The sequence below is a fragment of the Trachymyrmex cornetzi genome, unplaced genomic scaffold, assembly GCF_001594075.2.
Source record: "Trachymyrmex cornetzi isolate Tcor2-1 unplaced genomic scaffold, Tcor1.1 scaffold67, whole genome shotgun sequence".
NCBI lineage: Eukaryota > Metazoa > Arthropoda > Insecta > Hymenoptera > Formicidae > Trachymyrmex > Trachymyrmex cornetzi.
In genome coordinates, this window is record NW_017299992.1 from 677,763 (window position 1) to 704,781 (window position 27,019).

Consider the following 27,019-nt stretch of genomic DNA (forward strand, 5'->3'; position numbering starts at 1 on the left):
ACTATGATTTAATAAATTCGCATCAGAATTTTATTTTTATTGCAAATTATTTAAAGGAAATAACTATTAAAAAAACAATTTTTCAGTTATTATATAACAATTAATTAATATTGCTTGTACTACTTAATATAATAATAATAAATAATAATAATACTAAAAGAAATATTACTTACATCAGTTATTATATCTGCAGTGTTCTCAGTTTGTATTTTAAAATTGATCATTTAATAAAAGCAAATCATGGACGTTAACAGTAAATTTTAAACAGTCTTAAAAAAAATTAGATTACATCATGCTCAAGTTACTCATGAAGCTTCGATTAAAAAAAAACAGCTATTCGCATAAAACCGGTACGAGTGCCGAACGAGCCGAGTGACGTAAAGTAAAATGACGGCAGCAGTGCAGCACCGAGTCGGTCGATAAATCGCGAGCGTACGATCGCGCTTTCCGACTCTCGATATCCGGCAGATCCGGCTGCCAATCTCACTTCCATACCGATGCCGAAGCCCATCGCGTCAGCAGGGCGCTCCGTAATTCGCGAAGGCGCTGCCGCGAACGTCGAACAGGTGTCGTTCCCCCCCACTCTTAATGACAGTAGTCCTCTCCTAACCTCGGCACGCTTATTGCTCCGCTCCGTTCCGCGCCGTGCCGCGCCGCGCCAATCCGCGCGATGTCAGGCGTATCCTCCGTTTAGTGCGAGACGACGGACGTCGGAGATGCACGCTCGCGAGCTTCCTCCAGCACCTGCACCGCGTCGTTAGCACCCGGGCCGTCGAGGGAAGAAGGTGTGTGAGTATCGACAGGACCAAAGCGTGATCAGCGTGTCGAATCGACCAGCCGTTTCGCGACGGGAGAGTAAGACAGTAAATGAAGGGGGGAGAGAGAGAGAGAGAGGGAGAGAGCGGATTATCCCCGCGGCCCGCGGCCTTCTCTCGCGCGCACGCTATATCTGTGTCCCGCTCCGTTCTCGCGATCGCTCTCGCCTCTCGGCTCTCGGCTCTCGACTCTCGGTCGACGAAACAAGCGAGATCTGGCGAACCCTAGTCGGCACCAGAGGCGTGTAACGATCGGTCGTCCCGATCTCGGCATTCTCGGCCACGCGCCGCGTACCATCACGTACGGCGAGTGTCTTGCGTGTTTCATCCTCGCACTTAAGGAGTCCCTTAAGAGTCGATTCCTTCGGCCGTTTCTTGTGATACGATCCGATCTCACAGGTCGTGAGATCGTCGGGGCCGTTACCGCGCCGGAGTAATTGACACTTATATGATAAGAGTTAATAATAAAGTAGTGCTACGTGAGATTCGCTCCGAAAAGCCGCTCCAGATTCCACGGGGCCGTAAAAGTTCATTCCTAGGAAAAAACAACTCGAGCACAGGGTCTCTTCTTATCATCCAGGAATCTGTGCTGGTTCTTCTGGTTTCAAGATAACACAGGTCGTGCGTGAAAGATAGAGAAAGAGAATCGTGAGTGTTCGATCCTACGTACGTCTCTGTGAAGAAAGTTCGTGGAAGCGCGCTGCCACGTCTCTGGGCGTCAAACGCGTGGCGCGAAGAGGAGCCGTCGTGTCTTACGTGTCGCTCTCCGGTCTCCCGTCGCTCCGGCTCTCACGAGTGTGCGTGCGTGCGTGCGTGCGTGCGTGTGCCCGCGATGCGCGTGAATTCCGCCGGCGCGACGTGGTGGATCGACATTAGCGGGATCGACGTTGGCGAGCCTCTTACTCGCCGCGAACCGGTTCACCGATCACGGCCGCATCCTCCTCGCGACGCGAGGGATACATCAATACGTGTAACCACGCTCGATCGCCCGCGCTGAAAAGGGACACCTTGGCGCCGCACCGGTGACACCTCGCGCGAGGAAACGCGCGCGAGCGAGCGAGCACGAGGTCGCCCCGGGGTACACGGCGCGTGCAATGACAATTTCTTGTTGAAAATGGATTAGATGGTTCTGATCGTATTCATTCCAAATTTTGATTATCTTCCCTCTCTAAAATTTTTAGACAAAAAAATTTACTCCAAAGAGTGAAATCTCAGTCTTAGGGCCGGTTGTTCCATCTTTAGATAAACTATGTGGTAATTTATTTATTGGTTAAACAAAAGAGTAAAAGAGTAAGCTGAAGTTTACCGAAAGGTGGAACAACCCAGCCTTAAAGATTAAAATTTAAGTCACTTTTTTTCAGGACTGACTCAATTGCCATTCTTTAAAGGAAACGCGCGCGAGCGAACGAGCTTGAAGCCGCTCCGAGGCACGCGACGCAATGAGAATTTCTGGTTGAAAATTAACTAGAAATTTCTGATCACATTAATCAAAATTTTGGTTATTTCCTCTTTAAAATTTTTAGAGTAAAAGTTTCACTTTAAAGAATGAAATCTCACTCTTAAAGATTAAAATTTGAGCCAGACTAAAATTTTTTTTCAAGACTTAGAGAGTCAATTAGATTTATGATAATAGGTTTAATCTAGAGATCTTACCTTTAAAAAATATCGGTGTAAATTTACTATGCGGTGTCTATATAATTCTCATCATGTTGGTGTAACACCGTATATATACATGGTATGGATTTAAAACCCATGTTGTTAAATCCGCATCCGTATTTTTACACAATATAACAGAGCGTACAAAACAAAGTCTAGTCAAAAGTTTTGTCAAAATCCTACGAGAGAAAAAGATATATATTTTTTTTCTTTCTGTACTCTCTGTACACATACTCTCAATTAAAGTTATTAAATGAAACAGTATAAGTAAAGTGAGATAATATATATATATATACATATATAGGGAAGAAGTATATATGCCTTTCTCTCTCGTAGACTTTTGACAAAATCGTTCGTGGACTCTGTCATTGGATCCCTCGATTCAATCAGAAATTCTGACTTGTCCATTTTCAACGAGAACTCCAATTAATGCAACTAGACTCCTTTTTCCAGTGTGAGCTTAACCGTGCCACGAAGTAGGCATGCGATTTCCGCGTCCCGACGATTACACACAACCTAGAGACTATAACAGAATCTGGACACGAGCAACTTTATTAAAACATGAAGAAGTAGAGTATATTATCTCTTGTTGTACATACTGAAAAAAATGTTTGGTTGAAAATGGACAAACCAAAAAATTCTGATTGATATAATCAGAATTTTCTGGTTTGTTCATTTTCAACCAAACATTTTTCTCAATGTATACTATCTCATTCTAACTTACTGAAGTTGACAAAAATGAAGGACTAATCAAAAGTTTATTATCTCGTGACCAAGGGTATAAGGTTTCTAACGCGGAGAGAGTTTCCAAGCAGAACAAAAAATTATAAGTCTGTTTTTTTTTAGCTGAACTTCTTGTATGGTTCATCTTTCCTCCTTTTCTCTCGACGTTGGAGAAAAAAGAGAAAAGATGAACTGTGCAAGAAGCTCAGCTAAAAGGAACGAGCTTTGGATGATATCAAAATGGCTTCAAATTAATTATAGTATATTAAATTAAATATAGTACGAGATTGGGTCATTCGTATCCTGTATGTTTCTTTTCTTCGAAAAACTAGAAGAGAATTAATTAGTTATAACATTTACATGCAATTTTTTTAAATATACAACTTTATAAATATTTTGTAAAAATGTTAAAGTAAAAATGTAAGAAATAGTAACAGAAAATAGGCTCAAATAATTTGTAAAATTAAAACTAAAACAAGGGCTACGAGCCAAGCTGGATCTTAATGCTAAATTAACTACGAAAAAACATAAGTTTATTAACAATAAATGACAATAAGTCTCATTCTCAATGTTGAAATTACAATTTGAACTCAACAACTCATTTGAAAAACAATCACTTGCCAATACATATGATGATTTAGACGGTAAATGTAATAAAATATAAATTCAACATCGTGTATGTAAAATTTCGTTATGGATGGTTGTGAGCATTATTTAATATATAAACCTGAAGAAATAGATGATAAATATTCGGATAAATTGTAGATGCGTATTACAGCGCACGATGGTCATCAAACGATCTTATACGATGACCTTAAAAACGCAGTCACAACCGTGATTGTTTTTCAAATGAGTCGTTGAGTTCAAATTGTAATTTAAACATTGAGAATAACCCAATAAGAGTTGAAACGTTTGTTAATAAACTTATGTTTTTGTAGTTAATCTAGCATTAAGATTCAGCTTGACTCGTAGCCCTTGTTTTAGTCTTAAAAATGTAAGAATCACTTAATAATTTTTACATATTTATTAAAGATGAAAATTAACCCGAGACACGAATGACATCGTGTGTAGTAAAGGACTGGAAAATCATCGTATCTATTAAGGTTCAAAAGTCACTTTTCGATACAATTCATTTTAACGTCATTTTGAGTTCGTGATCTGTTTGAGAAACGAATGAACGAAGAACTCGTCTTTACTCTTCTCGCACCGCATAGTAAACGCAGCGATCCCCGATTCCGAGGATTATGAATTCAACGCTCGCCCTGCTCCTTCCGGGACTCTTCTTTTCCGGAGATCTAACGTGGCCAGGGTTCGTTTCCTGGTACACGCCCTGTAAAAAACACCCCGATCGGAATCGGATAGAAGATGTATGTCAAATCCGACAGTCAACCCGGATTGCGGAAAAATTTAAAAATCCAATTCTCTCGGAGAGTTAAAATACATAAACGCGCGACACCTTTACGTCCGCGTGTATTTTTTCCGCGCATCGATTTTGTACCCTGTAAAAAAAAATACGCTGAAAAGGTCAGGGGAGAATAGAAGAAGTTAAACCTCGATTTTGAAGATTAAAAATTCAATTTTTTTTAATTTGATATTCATATAAATTTTGCACGCACGCGTGCAATATTTTTCTTGCATCAGTGTCGCTGATAGTTGTCCTCAAAAGAGATACTTGCTAAAAATTTATTTATTTATTTTTATATTTTTTGTGTAATGTAAACAATATGCTTTTCAACTTGAGATAACACAGAATAGGGAGCACTCTACTTTGAGAGATAGATTCATGGTCGTTGAGAGAATATTTTATTTTATGAAGAATCCTATAATTATATATACCAGATCTTCCATCAGAGAATTCAGAATGAATAAAAAAAAGATCTAGATGAGATGGAAATAAATTATGTTTGGTCAAAATTTCATAGAATTAAATAATATTATACTCATTCATTTGTAATATTGATTCAATAATATAAATTAAAATCATATATAATTGTTAAGTTATTTGAACCTTTTTACTATTTAAAATTAAATAAATTCTAAAGAATAAAAAAAAATCAAATAGAAGTAATTAGTAGAATTAATACTTGTTGAATCATAATAAAATAATTAATTAAAAAGAATTATTCATGTTATCTAATATTTTTTTCCCGCGAATTACAAGATATTTCTTCTTATCTTAAAAGTTACGACATATGCTCGGGCATATGTGGGAAAACATATGTTGTATTGTTGTTTATATGCTATAGACATCCATACTGCATTACTTCTCATACTTGTTCTACATTCACCGCTAAGCATCGTCGTCCGGTTCCACGTTTCATTCATGTAACACGTTCGATCTAAGCAGAGAGCCTTCGAGCGCTATTTAGAACCACTTCACTAACTCATTCTGCTCGGAATCGACCTCGCTTAACTCTATAGATCGACTTTGATCGCGATTTAACGCGATCTCTCCGCGAGTCTCTTTCCGGATGTAGAAATTATTAAAATATTACACGGAAAAATATCATTCTGTTGCTAAGGAAAGTAGTTATTCAATTTACTTTCTTCCTTTTAAGTAACGGTTATCTTTAACAAAGAATATACTTTCCTGATGTGATAATCTTAAAATATTATACTTATTCAGAGAGAGAGAGAGAGAGAGAGAAAGAGAGAGAGGTTTTAGGAAAACTCATTATGTATTCCAAACAAAAATTTATTTTCTTTTGAAGGATATTATAAAATTAATCGAAAAAGCGACTTCATATAATAATAAATCGAATTTAACTTAATAATCTTAATAATGTTTTAAATTTAATAATCCTGTGATTGAAGTATTAAATTTACTCAGAGTATATTTATAAGAGAGAGAGAGAACTCAGAATATATTTTAAATAAATTTGATGCTTATGATAAATTTATGATTATAGATTTGCAGACACATGAACTTTTGAAATACGTGAAAGAAGTAGTTATTATTTGCGTATATATATTTTTCTGTGTATTTTTCTCTAGACACTTCTTTATTTTCTCTCCGTTTCTCTACCAACCGTGAAATGACATTGACTGCTCGAATTTTCTGGTACCACGTTAAAAGGGGGGGAAAAAAAGAAAAAATACCGTCCATATCTGCGCGTTCTCAGGTAAAGACCAAAAATAAGTAAGCGATAGGTATTGGAGACTGAGATACCGCGATAGCAGTTCAGGAATGTTCGTGAGATGCGTCGCGCCAAAATCGATCTATCGGGGAACCAGGTCAACTGCTGAGGTCTTCATCCCACGCTGCGCTGTGAGCTAAAAATCAAGTTAAGCAAAACAGACGGGACGTGGCTTACTGGAACTGTTCATGCTCCAAAGAGATAGTTAAGACATAAGAGGTAAAAAAAAACAAAACGCCTGTCCGCTCTGCTTAAATGTTTGTAGTTCTTAATGAGGATTGCGGCCAATCCGTCTTCGTTCTTTGCGATCCTCGTTTCAGACTCCGACTCGAGTTTGCGAAGCGTTAAAGCGTCAAACGTTTTTATATCTTGATTTAAAAGTAAACGCAATCTACCGCTATCTTGTTGAAAAAATTTTTTTGAGATTAATCGCGGGAGATGGTGCCAAATAAGTTGGGCAATGCTTCGCACGGCGTCAATGAATTCGAACGGCGCCAATTGCGCGGACCTGGAAACATATATACAACGCAACCGTAGATACACCGTGAAGATTTTTCATACTTCTCGTGCCTCTCATGCTTTCTCTATAATATGCAAATGAACGCCATTGTCCTTATTCCCGGCACTTACTAATTCCCTTTCGTTCCCATTTTTAGTCTACGATCGAAGATGGTTGGAACCCGCTGATATGATATACCTGCGGTTTCCGACTTGCTAGCTTTTTTTTCCCTTCTTTTTAAGAACTCGTGAACGTCACGGAGAGTTCCAAACTTAATCTTCCCAGCTTCAAAATTAGTTTTCGCGAAGTCCCGATAAAAAAGGTAGGTTGAAGCGATGTCGTACCGAATGCTTCTTTGAGTGAAAGCATCCGGATTTCGGGCACCGCACGTCCGCCGCTCGTTTCGTTCGATCACCACGTAAATCGAAGAAATGCTTGCCAGCATACACAAGCCGATAACAAATTCGATTGTCTGGTCACGAGCATTCCCGCACGTATTTGTCCGCGGTTTCTTTTTCCCCCGCGTTTCACACGGGACGAGACTCCCGTATATATCAAGAGAAGCTATTCCATCATCGTCGTTGTCGTCTGCGTCGTCGACGACGACAACGACGACGCCGACGATACAGCTGGAGTGCCGTTTGCAGGAATGCGGCGCACCTGTCCGTCCGTTATCCGTCTTCCAGGCTCATATAGGAGTACCTTGGATACTCGCAACGGGGCACCGGTTGGTACTCTCGGAGAAACTCGCTTCAAGGCCGCGTCGTTTTGTAACGCGTGCCGCGAGCGAACCGTCACGGGCCGCGAGGCTCAGCAGGACCGTTGTACATACTACATGGGGGTTGCGGTAACGATACCTGGGGACCGCTATCCACACGTTCTCACGTCTTGCGTCTGCAGTCTGGAGAGCGTGGGGAGATGTCCGAGATTATTGTACACGCTTGCCGGCTTCCATCTCGCAACTGTGCCGGTCCATCTGCGCGAGACAAAAACCGATAGTATGAGAATTAATGTTTGGCGAGTTTGTCTTCGCGCTCGCCGTCCCGATTGCTTCACTTCCCAGGTTCTTTCTTTCTAGAGTGTGCTTCACAGTATGTGTAAGAATTATCTAACGCAATCCCTGCTCCGACTTTCGCCCGAATGACTCGATCGTTTAGCTTCATTTAGTATACTTGAACTGTAAATAACGAAATCGTCTTTTAACGATCTTTCTTAACTCTTAGTACACCCGACGATTTTCCTTTACTGTACACGATGGGTTGTTCGTGTTCTGGGTTAATTCTTATCACTTTTACAAGTGTGCAAAAAATTATTAAGTGACTCTTGCATATATTTTAACGTCTTTAAAAAATATTTAAAAGATTGTGTGTTAAAAAAGATTGTACATAAATGATTATAATTAATTATTGTTGGTGCTGCTAGTATTTTAAAGGAAGAAAAATGTATAGGATATGAATCATTCGATCATGCATACTAAGAATTATCGCTGTTAAAGCGTTAGATTCTAAAATTATCTCTTTTATCGATTCAGCAAGATCTACACATATGGACTTTTATATGATTTACGTGTCATTGACACATTGACTGCACACTATTATATTAATATTGCACGTACAAACTTTCTAACTAACTAATCTTTATATTAGATAAGTCTAATTCTAAGAATTCAACATTGTTCATGTAATCCCTGGTGCAAATCAAAATGGTTTTATACAAAGTTTAAAATATACAACGTATAAAACTTTTATATAAAGCAAATATTGTTACAAGTCGACGTCGGAAGCCGATAAAGAGCTATAATTTTCCAACTTTTGTTTTGGCATTAAGTCAACTGGTTTGAACTACATTATCGATTATACTTTAATCGTGGAAAAAGATTTTTAAATCTGTACGAAGACAGAAAAATACTTATTTGAAAAATACTCGATAAAACAACAGATGACTTCAATTGTGAAAACCATCGACAGCTTTTACAATTATTGTCTTTTAATTAATTATTGAGATATGATTAATTCCAAGTGCATTTAATTAGCTCGAAATTTGATTAATTCCAAGTATATTTTGGCTCAATTAATTAATCCCTCGAGAAACATCGAATCACAGATGAAGATTCTCGTAAGATTATCCACTAAAGAGAAGTTGTTTCTGATTTCATCTGCCGCTAAATCGCGCTACGGTGAAACATTTAGTGAAATCACAATTTATACGACACGGGCTACATCACAAACTACATCTCCCGACAGATGGTATTCTTGATGGATGACGCTACTGATCGTTGGTACGCGCTATTTGCGTCACTATTTCTCTCGCGCGAGAGAGAAACGATACTTAATTAACGGCGTACTTCGGTAGTGATTCATGAAACGAGTGAAAGGTTCTCCGTGGGTTTTCTTAGTCAGAAGAGCGGCGATTAGCGTGCATAGTGGAGACACAGACTCGACTTAACGATTAGATGAGGCTAACCGATCCGCAAGGACGTTCACTGCAAAGACCCATTTTTCCGTGACCTTTTTGTGGCATTTGCCTGTCATGACTGCCATCACGTGACTGGAGGCGAAAATTAAATACCAAGACATAGTTAAGTATCGAGAACCTATCTTGTCATAATCGCAAGGATGTACTTAATCCACGTGTACGTATACGGAGTAAGAATCAGGAAGATGTTGAAACTAAGTAGCTTTTGTAATGACTTTGTAAATATCAAGACATCGTGAATCTCCATCTTGACATAATCGATATTTAATCTTTGTGTATATATATATGGGGTGATTGAAAAACTACTGGAAACTAGAAAAATAATTAACAATATTTTGTTACTAGTTGAGAAAATGAAATGAATTAAATAGGACGTTGTATAAGAAATGTGTTATTTTTGGTACACAATGCAAGGAAATATAAAAAAATAATCAAATAGAAATAATTAGTATTTGTTAAATCATAATCAATTAATAATCAAATAATTGATTAAATAATATATAAATAATCTATAAACTTGTAAAAATAAATATTATAAATAATATTAACAATTCAGCTAGTTACATGATATAATTTCTGAAATGATGACAGCCCAAACTTGTCCAGTAAAGCGCTTTTGAAAATGTTGAAATATTTTCTAAAATAATTGTATTTTTGAAGAATTCGAAATAAATTCTTTTTATGTATATGTCGATGCCGAAATTGAACAACTAATTAAATTTAGTATTTTTATATTTATTTTTACATATTCATATATGTATTTTTTCGTGTTATGTGCTAATAAGGATCAATTTCTTTTTTGCAGAATAACAGTTAATTTATTTAATTCTATCTATTCATTACAAAATAACTATTTACGTAAAATAATTATTTAATTTTAGCAATTTTCCGATTGTTATTCTATAATACTTTGTATATTCACTTTGTGCGACTGATAGGTTGAAGTTTGGTTAGAAATGAAATTATCAATGATCAAAACAATTTTGAGTGATGGTTATTGCGTTACTTGCAAATGATAAGAGTTACCTGTCACCGAGCTATGTAATAAGAAACCTTAACGAAAATCGGTTGCGCGAATAAGTGCATCGTAAAATACGCTATCAACGGTGTGAAAATTGTCGTATTACAACGTTGATACTATAATACTCGTAGAATCATACCACGGTAGACCGCACAGATTTTGGAGCAAATCCATCAGAAATAAACGAACAGAATTGAAAATATTTTATTTAATAACTATGTTTCACGCTTTACAAAATAAAATTACAATTCATTTATTTGTCGAAAAATATCATCCTTCCAATTTATTTTCAAAAAGCATAGCATCGAAATATCATTCATTTGTTATAACAATGATATAACTCAAAAAGCATTAGTTGCTTGTAAAAAAAAAAGAATAGAAACATAAAGAAAACAAGATAAAATACACTTTAAAAAACGTACATTGATTCCTCCATAATCAGTATAGTTATTACATCAAAGTTGCATTTCAAAATTAATACTATAAAATTGTAATGATTAAAAAAAAATATTCAAACTTATTTTCTGAAAAACTTTGTTTTTAAGTCGTTATAACAAATGAGCGATACATACAGTATTTCGTTTATGTATTATACGAATAATGTATATAAATATATATTTATGGATATATTTATGGATATATACTTATATTATAAATGATGTATATATACATGTATTGGTATGATATATAAATGAAGTATTTATATATTAGGTATATTGTTTACATATGTGTGCCTAAATAAGGGAATCATGTCTGACTTGAATTTAATTGATCGCGTTGTTGATTGCAAATTGCACCATAGCGTACGCGCTTATTACTGAAACAGTTTATAGTAAACAAATGCGACTGTTAACGTTACACGATAGTTTAACATTTGCATAGGATGCAACGCGAGATCGGTACTGGTCGATGCAATGCGTTAAATGTACATTCAATCGCGTTTTTCACTGTTAATCTGTTCTCCATTACTTGGAAAGCTGTATGCCGGTTTGTGACCCGTATAAAACGGCGCGTAATAACGGTATACACGTACGATACCGCGATCTTCATTGTATTGCCAGTATTGTCTGGCTGCTCCGGTACAATTTTAAACACCGGCAGGAGCACATTGTTCTCGAATTCGAACGTGCATACGCTTAACCCAGTGCAACTGTATGACATACATATTACTGATCCTTCAATTATTACGGAATTATGTCACTCCGCGTTGTTCCGCGATGAAATCAACGTTTCGGAACGTGTGTTTTTCCTTTAAGATATAATCTAATCACGAAATATAATAAATAATAGACCGATTATCTTATGATAACCTATACATACAGATATAATGCAAGATATAATGGCTGATTAAATAATTTAAAAAAAATATGTATATGCTAATAGAATTATCTTTGATAAACTCTAAAATTACTTTTGATATCGATAAGTCAAACATTAATGTGAAAAGCATTAATTCAATAAATTATGTAAATCTCTTAAAAATTTCGTAATATAAAGTACGGAAATAATAGGTAAATAAAAATAATGCGGAATATTTTCAAATAACTGCATAATTATTTATGTTTCACAAGTAAGTAAACATGTCATTGTGCATAAAAACCGCTAAAGCCCAAAATCTGCCTTTTAATGCCGGGCAAGATTAATAGTGAATCGATTTTCACAGATACTTTATTGCGCGTATAAGTATTGATGTAAACACCCTTGTCGCGTTTATAATCGCTAGTTACCTGGCTTAAATTAATCTATGACGTCACGCCTTTTAAATTCAGTTCACCCGTGTTATACTATGTATAAAATATTTGATCGCGATTTTACCACACCGCTAGTACTCGTTAACCGCGATATTGATATTGCACACTCGTTTGCTACACTCATTTGCAGATATATTATGTATTACGAACCTAAGAGAAACTCAATGTATTATCGGCGTAATGGAAATTCTATTTATAACGTTTCGCTGTGAGCTAAAATTATATTTAAAATTCAACACAAACTCCTGCATATTAATTCATGAAGATTACATAATATTACACGTATAATATTATGACACATATATGATACATACGATAATTTCTATATGCAACAAAATTAATCTTTTAATTTATAATTTTATTTTATAGCTACGTATCTCATAATTTTTTTAATTATTCACAAAATTTTAGAGTAGAGAGAAATTACATAATATTTTTGTTATCATTTTAAAGTTTCTTCTAACCTTGCCGCTTTATGACCTGAATATGTTGCAAAGATAAATATTATATTAACTTCGGAAGAAATATCACTTTTGATTAAGCAAGTGATTTAATTAAGCAGTTAATATAAAGCTGTCGATACAAAGAGTTGTCAAGATTTAATCGAACAATCACGTCGCGTCGTAGTTTATGTTCGTAATTCAGTTCACAATGCGTAACTATACGATGTATTCATTTTTATATCTTGATACTCGATTAATAGCTTACATAAAGCCGTTTCGGTGCATTCGTAAAACCGGTTCTTAATGGGTCCCTCTTCGAATGTTATGTATATAACGATCATTACATCGCATCCGCTCGAAGTGGAAAAATAAGGTAATTCATTTATTCATTCATCCTATAATAAAATCTGGGTGTTTACTACCTAGAAAAATCTGGAATTTTCTGGGAATTTTTTTGAAATTCAGGAACTTTCATGGAATTTTATCGGGACTTAGAGAAATTTTAGGAATTTTACTTTTAAATTTAAACTATTTTTCTGAAAACATTTCTTTAATCATTTTTTCTTGAAAATACAAAATGTTGATCATGAGTTCGTATTAAGTATGGCATACATATCCACGTACATTCTTGTGTGTCTCACGAGTTTTTTGTAAAAAAAATCAAGGTAACAATAGAAGACAATACTTAGCAGAATCGAGTAGCTCACTAATATTATAGTGCGTCTTCCGTATACTAATCTACAGGTTTCATGACTTCAATTGTAGAAAATGACATACATAATAAAAACTGTATCTATTGAATTCCTGTCTTCTACTAATTTTAAATATATACTTTATTTGCATTCTAATTTCACTCTTTTATTTCAAAGTTAAAAATTTTCTAATCTTATCTGGAATTTTGAACAAAAATATTTGGAAAGTTCTTAGAGAATTTGTTTACAAGATTTCAATAAACACTTTGTAAATTTATACACATAGATATAGTATACACATAAATCCAAAGTTAATCTATAAGTTTATACTTTAATAACTTTCTATACAGATTAGATAAATCTATGTATATAGACATTCAAATACATTAAAATTATTCTACCGATCACACATAGCATAATTCGAAGTGTTTATCATTTTTCATCTTGAATGTAATTTTCTAATAATTACATATTACAAAATGTTTCTTTGGTTATCTATAATGAGCCACAGGCTACTGAAGGAGATGCGCGACAGCCCGTGTGCATTATATAATTATAAGTTCCACAATTTGTGGCGTGTATTACATTAATACTGAGCTTCACGGTCCTACCGACCTTCCCATGTGATTAGTTTAGTTAATTTTCTCTGTTGAGAGCTTAAATTGATCCCTGGAGGCGTTGGAACGTTTAAGACTATTCCCATATATATCACTTGGCAGAAATTCTAAATTATAAGTACAATTCGATCACATCACATTTTTGTCAACTAAGTTTTATGAACGCTCTAAAATTTTCGAAACTTTCCTTAACACGTTAAATATTGCCAATTATTTTCCCAAGAGTAAGGAGAGCCTGAATAGACGAAACATGAACTGATAATAAATTTTCAACGTCTTTCTCGCTTCCCCTCGGTTTACTGTGTAATAAATAAACGTTAGAAGTTTTATTGCATTTAATATTAACCCCCACACATACAAATTATGTATATAACAACGAAACATGAGGATGTTCACCGTGACTTTATAAACTGAAACATGAATTACGTATCTGAGTACGACGAACGTAAAGTTATTACGTAGTCAGTTATCACGTTGCGTTTTATAAGACCTCTCCGTATTATGTTATTATTTATATTAGAAAATTATATCGCATACTTATAAATAAATTCATATCGCACGCGAGAAAATGGTCAGTATTATACATATCATGCAAATAATTCAGGATGTAATTAATATATTTCCGTTTTCGACTTCGAGTTTCAAGAAAGCTATTACGTAATCTGGATTATTGTATGGCTTAGAGCTTTTTGTGGTGGATAACAAGGTAGGAGCTTAGCTTTCATAGCTGTCTATTGTGCGAGAATACTTTCTTTAATGACATTACCTGGCGTCGCATTGCGTCAATGCGATATTGGCGGACTTTTCAAGCACTTCGATTACAATGACTCTCTCATTGAAGTACGGCCAATAGAAGTCAAACCTAATTACCCCGTGAAAAGAATTGTAAGCCATTTATTTCCTGAGAAATTATTACAAAATTAGAAATAATCACCTGTAAATTTATTTCATTATCAAGATTTCGATATAACTGAGAGAAATTCTATATCTTTGAATTTAATTAATTTTATTTAATCATTGGACTTATAATGTTAGAATTCTCGGAAAAAACATGATTCTATCAATTCTTTTAAAACCATGAAAATAGATTAAACTTCACAACGATGAAAGAATTATCACGTATCTTATAATAGGGAGAAAAATTCGATTTAATAAACGATCGAAATGTGGCAACTGTTATCTCATAAATAGACAGATAATTAATAATTAAACAATTCAGCTTTTCTAAAACTAGATTCTAATGTCGAACACATTGATTCCATTTTTAATTGGCGAAATCGATCCAAATTGTAAATTGATACTAGTGGCAAAATATTTTAGGGGAAACTTCTATCTTTAATGTTAGAAAAGTTAGCATCGGCGAGGTAACTCATGTTTAAACTCTACTTTATCTGCGAACATCCGTTTCATGAAGTACAGTTTTCGCGATATAATAGGGAAACAATAGAAGTAGCTTAGTATTTCGACCACAAACATGCAATTCATCACTTCGTCAAAAGACTTTTATGACGCGGTCACGAAGTAATGTCCCGTCTTGACAACGTGCCGCGGTATCGATTTATTAGTAACCTGCACGCAATGTTGATAATAGCACAATATCAACCGACTATTACAAAGGCGACTAAAAAATAATTGCCGTGTAGTTTTGTTACGTTTATGAGCCGGAAATACTTTGTTCGTCTGTTATTGTTAATAATATAAAGCATTTCGTAGAAATTTACTACTGTTTGGGGATATAAAACTACGATGATTTCTGCAAGAAAAACAGTCGTGTAGAGATAGAATGATTAAACGAAGAATACATTATACTCATGATTGTCAGTATATTACAACATTACTTAATTATAACTGTACAATGTTATCACGATTTCGTTTTCTCTCTACAAAATAAGAAAGTTTTAGATACTTGATTTCTAAATTCCAGATATGATCTCTAAATATGATTTTATGATACTTTTTTTTATAAAAAATCGTTCTTGAATATATGTTACAAAATTTTCACAAATATATACTTATTCTGTCGTATTGTGACGATTTTAGTTTTGCGTTTTATATTAGACATGTCATGTCAATAAATAATATATCTATAGAATTATAGCATAATAGTAGAAACTCACATTGCTACTAAATTTTCATTTCTTAATTAGTATTAATTAATATTCATTTCTTAATTTTTATTTCCCTTTCCATTAATTCTCTAGGGGGGTGTGTCGCAAATTTGCACCGTTCACTTTAAAATTAAATTCGAGATAAATTCGGAGTAAATTCAGAATGTGCGCAAATTAATTATATTTAAGAGCTGAAGAGGGAAATGTATGTAACATTTAACATTGAAATATAGTACTTCTACCCGTCAGAAAAAACCAGAAAATACATTTATATATCAGAATGTAAATATTGATCGATTCTTCTCACTTACAATTCATTTTTGAGTAGTAAAAATTGTTTTTTTTTATCGATAAGACACGATGCCTTAGAGAGTTAAATATTTTTATCTAAATTGCTTTGCTCTTACTTTATCATTAGCAAACAAATACTTAAAAAAATTATCATTTTAACAAAATGTATTCAAAACATAGTTGTGTAGGTAAAACAATTTCGCTTAATCAGATTATATACATATAAATTATTATTCTCATTTCAATTTTAAAATAAACAATTTTGTAAACTGCATGAAAATTTAACATCCTTTTTTATACTCTCGGATATCCTAATTACTTGAATTTTTTATTATTTGTAAAATGGAACCAAAGAGATGCTGCCGTGTGTGTGTGTTTGTATTATATTTCTGTATGTATACATTTATATTTCTACCTTTTTTTATAATAGAAAGTTTGTGCAATGCAACCGACAGGGGAATGTCGCCGTTGTTCTCTGGCTCGCGCATAGTCATCCGACATTATTACTCCCATTTCCCGCTCGTTATCGTGATGAAAGTGAATTATTTAGCAGCAGCTAATTAATTAGTACCATCGAGAGAACACAGCTGTCTCATCGCAATATAATTTCCCAGGCCAAGTGACCTCGCTGGTGCGTGGGATAATTACTCACGGATCTGTATTTCCGTCGCGTCTTCGAAACACTTTACCATTATGATCATGCTGGTTTTTTGTTGTCGCGATTATGACAGCCGGTATTGACTGCAATCGGTGATACCATGGTGGTACCGTGGTGGTACCGTGGTGGTACCGGAGGTAAAAGGCAGATATCTTTACACGGAGTTTGTTTCGCAAAAGAGGTAACGCTTCGTAACGTTGAAAGTAACAGTTCTTTTTGCGTTATCTGTCGTTATTGCAAGTTTTACGAGAATCATTAGTTCAATTATAATCAACCTTCCAGCTATAATCAACCTTCCGTTTATCGATATGCAAAACAGCGCGTGTCTTCGCCACTCGGCATAATACAAAATAAGCTTGTCTCGCAAATAATATATTGTATACCACACGTGTACCGGAGTTTTGAATTCTAGTTGAGATAATATTTTTCACAATAAATTATTTACAGTTTTTAGTAGATAATATAGCTACTAATAAGTAGCTTGTTAATTTTATTTTTGGTGCTACTATCCCAGTTCGACTTATGATTGCGGCTACGGTTTTCACTTGATGCTACAAATGCTTCGAAGCATTTTTTGATTGATCAATTAGTAAAAATCTTTCTTCCGATTGATCAATCAAAAGCTTCGAAGCATTTGTAGCGTCAAGTGGGCCGCACCCTGCGTTTCAAAACTGAAAATAATTTTAGCGTGGCAGTTTACAGAACTGAATATGTATAAATATAAATTCATACCAAATATTATTTAAAATTCAACTATAGATAGATCGTTGAGACTTTCGTTATGTATTTATGATCTTATGACACTTTGTTCAATATATATATCATTCCCAAAATAATCCTGCGACTGAACTATTTTTTCTTTTTCCATAAAACTGTACATTACTGGCGTTACAATCGATACGGTGTGATAACGAATAGCGTTTATATACAGCACAATGCCATAAGAGAGTACCGATATGCACGATAGATAGGTTCACCGTCGATTATTCTTATCTGATTTACATAAACTTAAATGCGTATACACTAGTCGCACGTCGTTATACTATACCTATTTGTATGAAAACTATCATGAAACTCGCGCATCGAGTAACTTATCAAAACAGAATGTCCTATTTAAAACTGGTATTCTCTCTGCGATCGATGTGTGTACGAATTAGTCATGTACTAAGTGCTCACCTAAGTGTCGCAAAGTGCTCCGGTTACCCTTCGCTGACGTATGCACTTTTCGCCCGTGCAGTCTCCTCGTATTTCCATTCCTCGTAATCGCCATATCGTATGCAGCAAGCATAATCGAAACTTTTCCAAAAACTTTGCATAAAATAATCTGTGCGAGAATTATTAACAATAGTATTAAAATTAATTTTTTGATAAAGTTAATAAGTTAATAAAGTTCAAAATGTGTCAAGAGATGTGCAAAATATCAAAATATTACATATTAAATATCACACATAACATATTAAAAATGTACAGACATATAAAATATTAAATCTCTAGACATATAAAATATTAAAATATATATATAAATTATTAGGAGAAAAATATAAAAACGTGAGTGGATATTTTTTCATTACGAGCTTTTGATAAATATTATAGAGAAAAGCAATCGATTTTTATAACGAGTTTTTATTCGTTTTTCGCAAATCGTATCGCGAGTTCATCTTGATACGATATATCTTGATACTATATGCAATGTGCAAAGAAGAAAAAGTCCTAGCTTCATCTGTGATTCGTAAAATCGTGATAAGCGTGCGTAAAGCTGAAGCGGATCGATCTGCTGAAAGAATTCTGGTTGTATCTCCCGGGCAACCTTTTAATATTATCTCTCGGGAATTCTCGATACGCACTATCGAATCTGTAATGAACCCGGTTCGTCTTTCTATTGCAGAGCGCTGAAAACTGGCCGCCTTCAGTCATGTGATTCCACGAAGGTCCGCACAATTAGTAGAACACGGTTGTGAGTATCTCCGTTTTAAGCCTCGTCGAGAAGTCCTTATCGTGAGTCCACACGCGGCGGACTGGGTGATGAGCTCGTGGTACAAGTGGAAGACTGCCGCCGTTGAAAGATGTTTCGCTCCAAGATTCGCATTCACACGTGTCAAGTGATACTGCTGACGTCACTAGTATGGTTCCTGGTCGACGTCATGGTGCTCATGCTCTATTCGGACTGCATCGGAGGGTCCGGATGGGGCTGCTCGGACAACAAACAACAACAGGCCCTTCAGTCCGAGGAGCCGCTTCAGCTGCATCCGAAAGCCCAGATCAGAGAACCGCAAGCAATAAGGCAAGACTATAATAATAAGAGACAATATCTGCAGTCGGAGCTGCACCTGTGGCGACCAGCGAAGGTTGTCAAGGAGAATAAGGGAACGCCTGGTGAGATGGGAGCGGCGGTAGCCATCCCACCGGAGAACGATGCCAAACAACAGGAGCTATTCAAGCTAAATCAATTCAATCTGATGGCCAGCGACATGATCTCCTTAAATCGATCCTTAAAGGATATCAGACTCGAAGGTTGTAAGAATAAGAAATACCTCAAGTATCTTCCAGACACGAGTATCGTGATAGTTTTCCATAACGAGGCATGGACCACTCTACTGCGGACGGTCTGGTCCGTGATAAATAGATCTCCCAGGTCGTTGCTGAAGGAAATCATCCTCGTGGACGACGCGAGTGAGCGTGGTACGTTCTTATCTCGGTTTCAAATAAGCGTAACGATTATGACGAGCAGCAATGTTTTTATTTCGGGTTTTACTGTTTATATAGTACAGATTGATTTGTAAGTCCTGTATTATATAACAGCGAACGATCAACGTGAAATTTTATTTTCTAGAGCACCTAAAGCAAGATTTGGAAGACTACGTAACTACGCTGCCCGTTCCCACGTATGTGTATCGCACTGAAAAGAGGTCGGGCCTGATAAGAGCGAGGCTGTTGGGAGCAAAACATGTCAAAGGACAAGTAATCACGTTTCTAGATGCGCACTGCGAGTGCACCGAGGGTTGGCTGGAGCCGCTATTATCAAGAATTGCTAACGACAGGCATACTGTTGTCTGTCCAATCATAGACGTAATCAGCGACGACACCTTCGAGTATATCTCGGCCAGTGATATGACCTGGGGAGGTTTCAATTGGAAATTAAACTTCAGATGGTATTACAACATTATGACGTTATAACATTAAATATCATGAATTTTAATAAGATTACCTTCGTATTTTAACCGAAATAGTTAAATCTCTCTTGCCTTTTAAAAAAGGGACACATACGAAGAAAATTTGAGTTGCAAATGTGGAAATCTACATATTTTGCAAGTCATGAATAGTTAGATTGGCATATATAGTTAAATCCGCTTGAAATATTAAATCTATCGATCTTATATTGACATATATATTTGATATAAATTTATATCTCCGTTAAATTATGATAGTTTCATAAATTCAGCGATTTTTACATATCTACATAAATTCAATACTTCTCGTTCTAATTCAGTTAATCTCTATATATAATGATTTGAAATATAATCAATAATAATCTCTCTCTTTCTCTCCTTCATGTATAATTACGAGCTGTTGAGTTTACAAATTTACGATTCCCGCAATATTCACCACAAATGTGTATATATACACTGTGCTAATTGTTTAATTAAATTAACTGTATTTATAATTAATTTCGAGTTTTTCTGAAACTGAAACAAAACGCGTTGGCAGTCTGTCAAATTATTAGTGCATTTTATGCATTTGTGGTATCTAATTTTTTATCTTTTTAAACAAAATATTAATATTATGTTAATTTCACTCAAAAAGGTACAGAGTTGCACAGAGAGAAATGGACAGGAGGAATAGCGACAGAACGGCACCGCTACGAACACCGACTATGGCCGGTGGATTGTTTTCTATTGATAAAGAATATTTCTACGAGTTAGGTGCGTACGACGAAGGCATGGACATCTGGGGTGGTGAAAATCTTGAAATGAGCTTTCGGGTAAGTATCCTTTAAGATACGATGAAGACAACTGCTAATTTAATTAATAACCACAAAAATTTTATACAGTATGAGATTATATATCCAACAGTCTCAATATCATGTGATTAATAATTTAAAAAATTATAACAATGATTATTTATAAGTACGAAGGAAAGAAGATTGAAATGTTCATTACGAAAAACGAATCATTTCTAATATCCATTAGTAATAACTCTCGCCTCTATCGTATTAAAGATAATTGTGCAGTATGTGACAATTAGAATATTTGACGAAGAGTTTTTAAAGGGTCCTTCAAAGGGTATTCTATAAACTTCCATTGTTATTTGTGAAGTCATAAGTGCCTTGTAGGTGTGGCAATGTGGCGGAACATTAGAAATCAGTCCGTGTTCACATGTGGGACATGTATTCCGGGACAAGAGTCCATATACATTCCCTGGTGGTGTCAGCAAGATAGTCCTGCACAATGCGGCTAGGGTGGCCGAAGTCTGGATGGATGAGTGGAGAGATTTTTACTATGCCATGAATCCAGGTTAGATAATCCAGTGTATCGTTTAATTAATTTCTCTCCAATGTGTTGTACTGAATTGCGCTAAATGATTATTGTGCACCTAAGTTATACATATCCCATATATACTATCAAAATTCATGTTATTTGTTACAAATTTTTGTTTCTAAAAATTATTCAATATATATAAACACATATATATCCGATTTGAAATAATAACTTAAAAAGTTGTTGAAAAATTTGTAAAATTCGTTAAAGAATTTGACGTATTGTTTAATTATTTCAAATTTCCATGTAGCTGGTACTCATATAGCGCTTATATCGAAAGCAACGATGTTAATTGATAAAACATTTTTTTGAAATTTTACAGTATTATATTCTATTCAATATTATTCAAGCGAAACTCTATATAATATATTTGACGGGTATCTGATACAAGCCGTTTATATTACCTCTCATAAATATTATTATGATTCACATAGCTATATGAATTGCAGTTGTTTTTGAATGCATTATTTTCTTGTTAACAAGTTATTCTTCCATTTGACTAATAATTAATAACAGTTTTGTATTAATATATTCTCATAAAATGATTTTTAACACATTAGTTATATATACACGAAGATATACCATAAATTAGTTAAGTTAATCGTTTGTATGTGTTATGCACATTATAATTTATGTATTTACTAATATTTCATACATAATACACATTAGTAGTTGTATACATTATATTGCTAATATCTAAACTAAAATTAAAATCTCTTACTACAGAAATTATTCTCAGAATCTTGCTGCTGTCAAAATACTTTACTTTAGTTTGTTTTTTTTTCGGCCAAATAATAAGTATACGATACTTTAGTACGATGAAGAATTAAGGAATATCCCGAGGCATATAAACATGAACATTGAATGAACATTTCAGATATATTTTATTTCTATGTCTCAATAAAAATGCTGGTGTAGTCTTAACCACTCATCCATCCAGCCGACTAACCAATTGAAAATTGCGCTTGCTTTTAATGGAATTCTCTCATCAAACTACATTATAGGTGCCGCAAGAGAAGAATTTCTAAATCCACCATGAGCCGCAGAATACCGTTGTCATATTTCTCATGTGTTATTCTTTTTCTTTTTGTCTCTTACCGTGTGATTACCGTTTGTAACTGCTAACACACTAACAGAACTGAGTTGGTTAGATATGGATGTGTGGTGGGACATTGGAAATTGCGACATGCTCGCACGTCGGGCATGTATTCCGTAAGTCAACCCCGTATACCTTCCCGGGCGGTACGAGCAAGATAGTCAACCACAACAATGCGCGGCTCGCAGAAGTTTGGTTGGACCAATGGAAGTACTTCTATTACAACATTAATCCAGGTAGCACTAACACTGGCGTATCTCGCACAAAAAAAAACAAGAAAAAGAGAATCCCTATCCCTATGCATCTCTTTCTATGTATTGGTTGCTTTGCGATGCAGCATGTTGTGGAAGAAGTCTGTGCATGTCTCTTTATCAATCATTTTTATTGTTTACGGCTTCGGGTGCTCCCTATCTCTCTATCAGATACCCGTTAACATTTATTTAAAACATCATTGCTATTACGTTCTCTCAAGTGATATTGTTACTTAATAATCCATTAGACAATGATGGGTATGATGTACAATAAACGAGAACAGCAATGCAAATAGGATATGTAGAAGTATACTTGGAGAATAAAAAATAAATCACGCATGGCATTAAGGGTTCTATATGATACTATTATAATCAAAAGGTTATTATTAAAGGGAGATATTCTATTAGAATGATATAAAAGTAACAATAAGAAGCATACATGTACTCATAGTAGTTTCTTGATTAACATATGTATAAAATTATGTATACTCAAACATAAAACAATTTTAATATGAAGCACAATACATCTCTGCACGCTACATTTGCAGATGTATGAAAATTATTCGTATATGTATATATAAATCAATGCTACTTCATAAACTTCTTTACATCTTTCAGATTTCCAAAAAGATGCGTTGCGTAATTGCACACTTATTTTTTAGGAGCAAGCATTTAATGTATCATACAATATAATTCCATGGTCGCAAATTTCTTTATTTTTAGCACTAAATTCTCTGACAAATCTTCTTTTCAACCAATTTATATGCAAGCACGATATGTAAAAAAAAAAAAAAAAATACGTGTGAATAAGTTCGGCGTTTGTAAAATGTAGCGTTACAGAAGATCAATTCTTTTAGGGGCGCGAAACGTCGACGTCGGTGATGTTTCTGAGCGGATAAAACTTAGAGAACGACTGAAATGTAAAAGCTTCAGATGGTACTTGGAGAATATATATCCAGAATCGCCGATGCCGCTAGATTATTACTATCTCGGTGATGTGAAAAATATTGAAACGCAAACTTGTTTGGATACTATGGGCAGAAGAACCGGGGAAAACGTCGGAATTAGTTATTGTCACGGATTAGGCGGTAATCAGGTTTGTGTTTATTTTAAATATGAAGTAATACACATGTGATGGAGATCAAGAGATATTGTTTCTATTTTGAGCGTACGCTATTTCTGATGAAAGCTGTATTATCCAGGTATTTGCTTACACTAAGCGGCAACAGATAATGTCTGATGATATGTGCCTTGATGCAGCTAATCCACAAGGTCCAGTAAAGATCGTACGATGTCATGGCATGGGTGGTAATCAAGCATGGGTTTACAGTGATGAGGTAAGATGAAAAAAAAAATATAGAAAAATATATTTAAATATCTAAAGCAAACAAATATCTATAGATAAAAAAAGATAAAATTATGAAACATACAACAATCATAAATTATTGATAAATGGATAATGAGAGCATTAACACAGCGCGGTACTTGGAGCGCAATACATATAATGCATTCTCAATAATTTAACATTATATATTATATATAATTATTTATTATACATAATTATATTATATATAATTTATATAATTTATGGTATTAAAGATGATGGTTTAAAGTAAACCGAAACGTCCAAGAATCTTGTATAGACACGTAATGTAAATTATTGAGAATATATTATATGTATTGCGCTCCAAGTACCGCGTTGTGTTAATGCTCGCATTACCTGTTTATCAATATGTTATTATTATTGTTTGTTTTTCAAGAGCCCTATTAAATATATTTTGTTTATAAAACATAGTTTTGATAAATGCAATTGATTTTTAATATATATCATTCTTTCCAGACCAAAATGATTAAACACACAAACACGGGTTACTGTTTATCAAAACCCCACTCAGGCGATCCGGCGCAACCTGTCTTGGCGCAGTGCGATGTCAACAATATCGGCCAACGATGGATAATGCGTAGCAAATTCAAGTGGCAAGCCAGCTAATACGAATCATCTTTAAATCTTAAACGCAATATTTGTTAATATGTTTAATGAATGGTAGCCGATGGACTGATCATATAGGATCTTCCCAAGTGCGTGTACGAGAAAAGAGAATGAAGTATTATAACCAGTGGCGAAGAAATGGTTCAATATTACACCTAATGTGTACGTCAAATAAATTGATAGTGCGCGAGGAATCGATTCTCGTCGGAAATCGCGTCAGAAATCGTAGTTAAATAATTAGATTCTACAGGATTTGTTTACCATTGATGAAGCAGTATCGAGAATTTACTGCCATTCTTTGTGGTACGGTCCTTACGATACGCCTTGCAATGCACAATAGTGACAGAGATGAATTTCTCTGATCGCGTGTGAACATAAGTGATACAAAACGACGAACAAAGTGAACTCTTTTTTCTTCTTTCCTGGCTAAAAAGCAGTAAAGAAGAAATCATATCAGACCACTGTTATAAATATAATTGTTAATAAGAGAGAGAGAGACATATTTGATAATTTCGGATGAATGCAATAACGAATGACTGACCGTTAAATCAGTACGCAGCGAAATGAAATGTGAATATGCTAAAAATGCATTGCGAAATAATGACGGAATGAATGCTGGAATGTCAGTGAAGTCGATGTAACGGTACCGATAATAATATAGAAAAATTATTATTGTACAATCCATTTAATAATTAGGGAAGAGCACTGAATCTTTTTATATTCATGTTTCTGATAGTTCCTCGTTGCATCTCGTTCGAATAATTTAACTGTTACGCATCATTTCGTGCAAAGGATGTACTTATCAGAATTTATAGCGATATATAGAATTCATCAGGTTTTAGTTAGATGTATACAATTATTAATTCTCGTTAAATTTTATTGCGGAGACATAATGCAGTTTCAATGCGAACGTACCAGAGTGTCTTCCATATTTTAATGATGACAGATTTTTCTGGCATAATCAACTATTGTGGACTTTTGCGAGTTGCTTGTTAACTACCTTCCTGAATATATTTAATTTGCGAATTAACATGCGACAAAATATTATACATAAAATTGTTTCAAGCAAAACAATTTTTGAGTATGATGCATTTAAAGTGCACTCTTGCAAATTAAATAACAAGTTTAACTAAAATGTAACAGTAATTGCAGAGAAGAATTATGACCGTTTATACAGAGATGAACAAAATCATCTTTAATTTTTTTATCCTGGCACCTTTCTCTTCAATAACATAGTTTCAAAATAATGTTTTTATCCTTCAAACAATTATAAAAATAATTTTATTTAATATATTCTCAAATTTGCTATTGAAAACAAGAAACCGTCGTAAGTTTACATTCTTGCAAATAACTTCCGACACAGCTTTAAGATCTTCCCTATCTGCTATTGAATGACGAATATACTCATTATTCTTATGTAATTCAAAAGAATGTTATGGTGGTGGTGCAACATTAATAGCTTGACATACATTTGTCTTCTTAAGACTGTGGTATTTATTTTTGTATAGAATACAAATTGACTTATATGTTGAAATATGCAGTGTGTCAATCCACTTTATAGGTAAATGATAAAGTGTTCGATCGCGATCGAAAAATGATAGTCAATAGTACCTCTTTGCAAATACGTCATTCCTTACAGGCTGATTTCGTGGAGAATGCTATTATTAATATGAATAAAATTGCTAATGAAGGATTTTCGTTTTAATCATTTGCTCAATAAATAATAACGTCTTTAGCTTCACAGTTCAATTGATTATGATAATATGAAAGAACAGTTTCGATTATTATAATAACCTGAACTGCATAAGCATGATCTTTTAAAGACAATAAAATTATTTGTATACATTATTAAGTTTGTATTACGCATGTCTCTACAATACTACAATAATTTTAAACATTTCTATAATAAGTAAAATTTGTAAAAATGAATGTATGCACATTAATGACATTTAAACCTGACTTTGTTTCTTCTTTTAGAGTCAAGTTTAATTAAAAAATGAAACCTTTTGAAAAATAATTTATTTATAGTTGTTAAAATTGTACAATATAAGTATTCTATAGAATATTATAAAATAGCTATGAACATATACAATTACATCTTGTTAGAATAAATAGTTTCGTTACACATGTGAAATGTTGGTATCATTATTTTAATACTTATATAATTTCTGGTTAATAAATGCAAATGTTCATATTTATGACTGTTTAATATTTATAAAATAGCTTCTTTAATAGCCTTAATAATTTGCATTTTATTAACA

General features: G+C 34.3%; 1 protein-coding gene and 1 long non-coding RNA gene across 5 annotated transcripts; both read left to right on the top strand.

Annotated features, from left to right (window-relative positions):
• The first annotated feature begins 558 nt into the window (after nucleotides 1–558).
• Nucleotides 559–25,468, top strand: Pgant5 (polypeptide N-acetylgalactosaminyltransferase 5). 4 transcript variants are annotated; one of them, XM_018517225.1, is made up of 8 exons: nucleotides 559–789; nucleotides 18,772–19,565; nucleotides 19,717–20,035; nucleotides 20,688–20,865; nucleotides 22,573–22,753; nucleotides 23,626–23,864; nucleotides 23,971–24,105; nucleotides 24,609–25,468. In XM_018517225.1, the coding sequence occupies exons 2-8, from the start codon at nucleotides 18,950–18,952 to the stop codon at nucleotides 24,756–24,758; spliced, it is 1,818 nt and encodes a 605-aa protein (XP_018372727.1). In that variant the 5' UTR covers nucleotides 559–789; nucleotides 18,772–18,949; the 3' UTR covers nucleotides 24,759–25,468. The 4 variants fall into 4 exon arrangements, with proteins under 4 accessions (XP_018372727.1, XP_018372724.1, XP_018372725.1 ...); XM_018517222.1 differs by lacking the exon at nucleotides 22,573–22,753 and adding an exon at nucleotides 21,217–21,397 and having other exon boundaries at nucleotides 560–789; XM_018517223.1 differs by lacking the exon at nucleotides 22,573–22,753 and adding an exon at nucleotides 21,217–21,397 and having other exon boundaries at nucleotides 560–785.
• LOC108767370 (uncharacterized) lies at nucleotides 5,819–25,468 on the top strand. The gene is made up of 2 exons (XR_001940422.1): nucleotides 5,819–5,852; nucleotides 25,246–25,468. It is a non-coding gene; the product is annotated as an uncharacterized LOC108767370 (long non-coding RNA).
• Nucleotides 25,469–27,019: the final 1,551 nt, after the last annotated feature.

What these genes read in the sequence shown, in the direction of transcription:
- Pgant5 (XM_018517225.1), top strand. Translation starts at nt 18,950, where the DNA reads ATGTTTCGCTCCAAGATTCGCATTCACACGTGTCAAGTGATACTGCTG. An exon ending in ATCTTGAAATGAGCTTTCGG is followed by an intron (nt 20,866 to 22,572) that starts GTAAGTATCCTT and finishes TGAGTTGGTTAG; the next exon opens with ATATGGATGTGTGGTGGGAC. An exon ending in CTATTACAACATTAATCCAG is followed by an intron (nt 22,754 to 23,625) that starts GTAGCACTAACA and finishes CAATTCTTTTAG; the next exon opens with GGGCGCGAAACGTCGACGTC.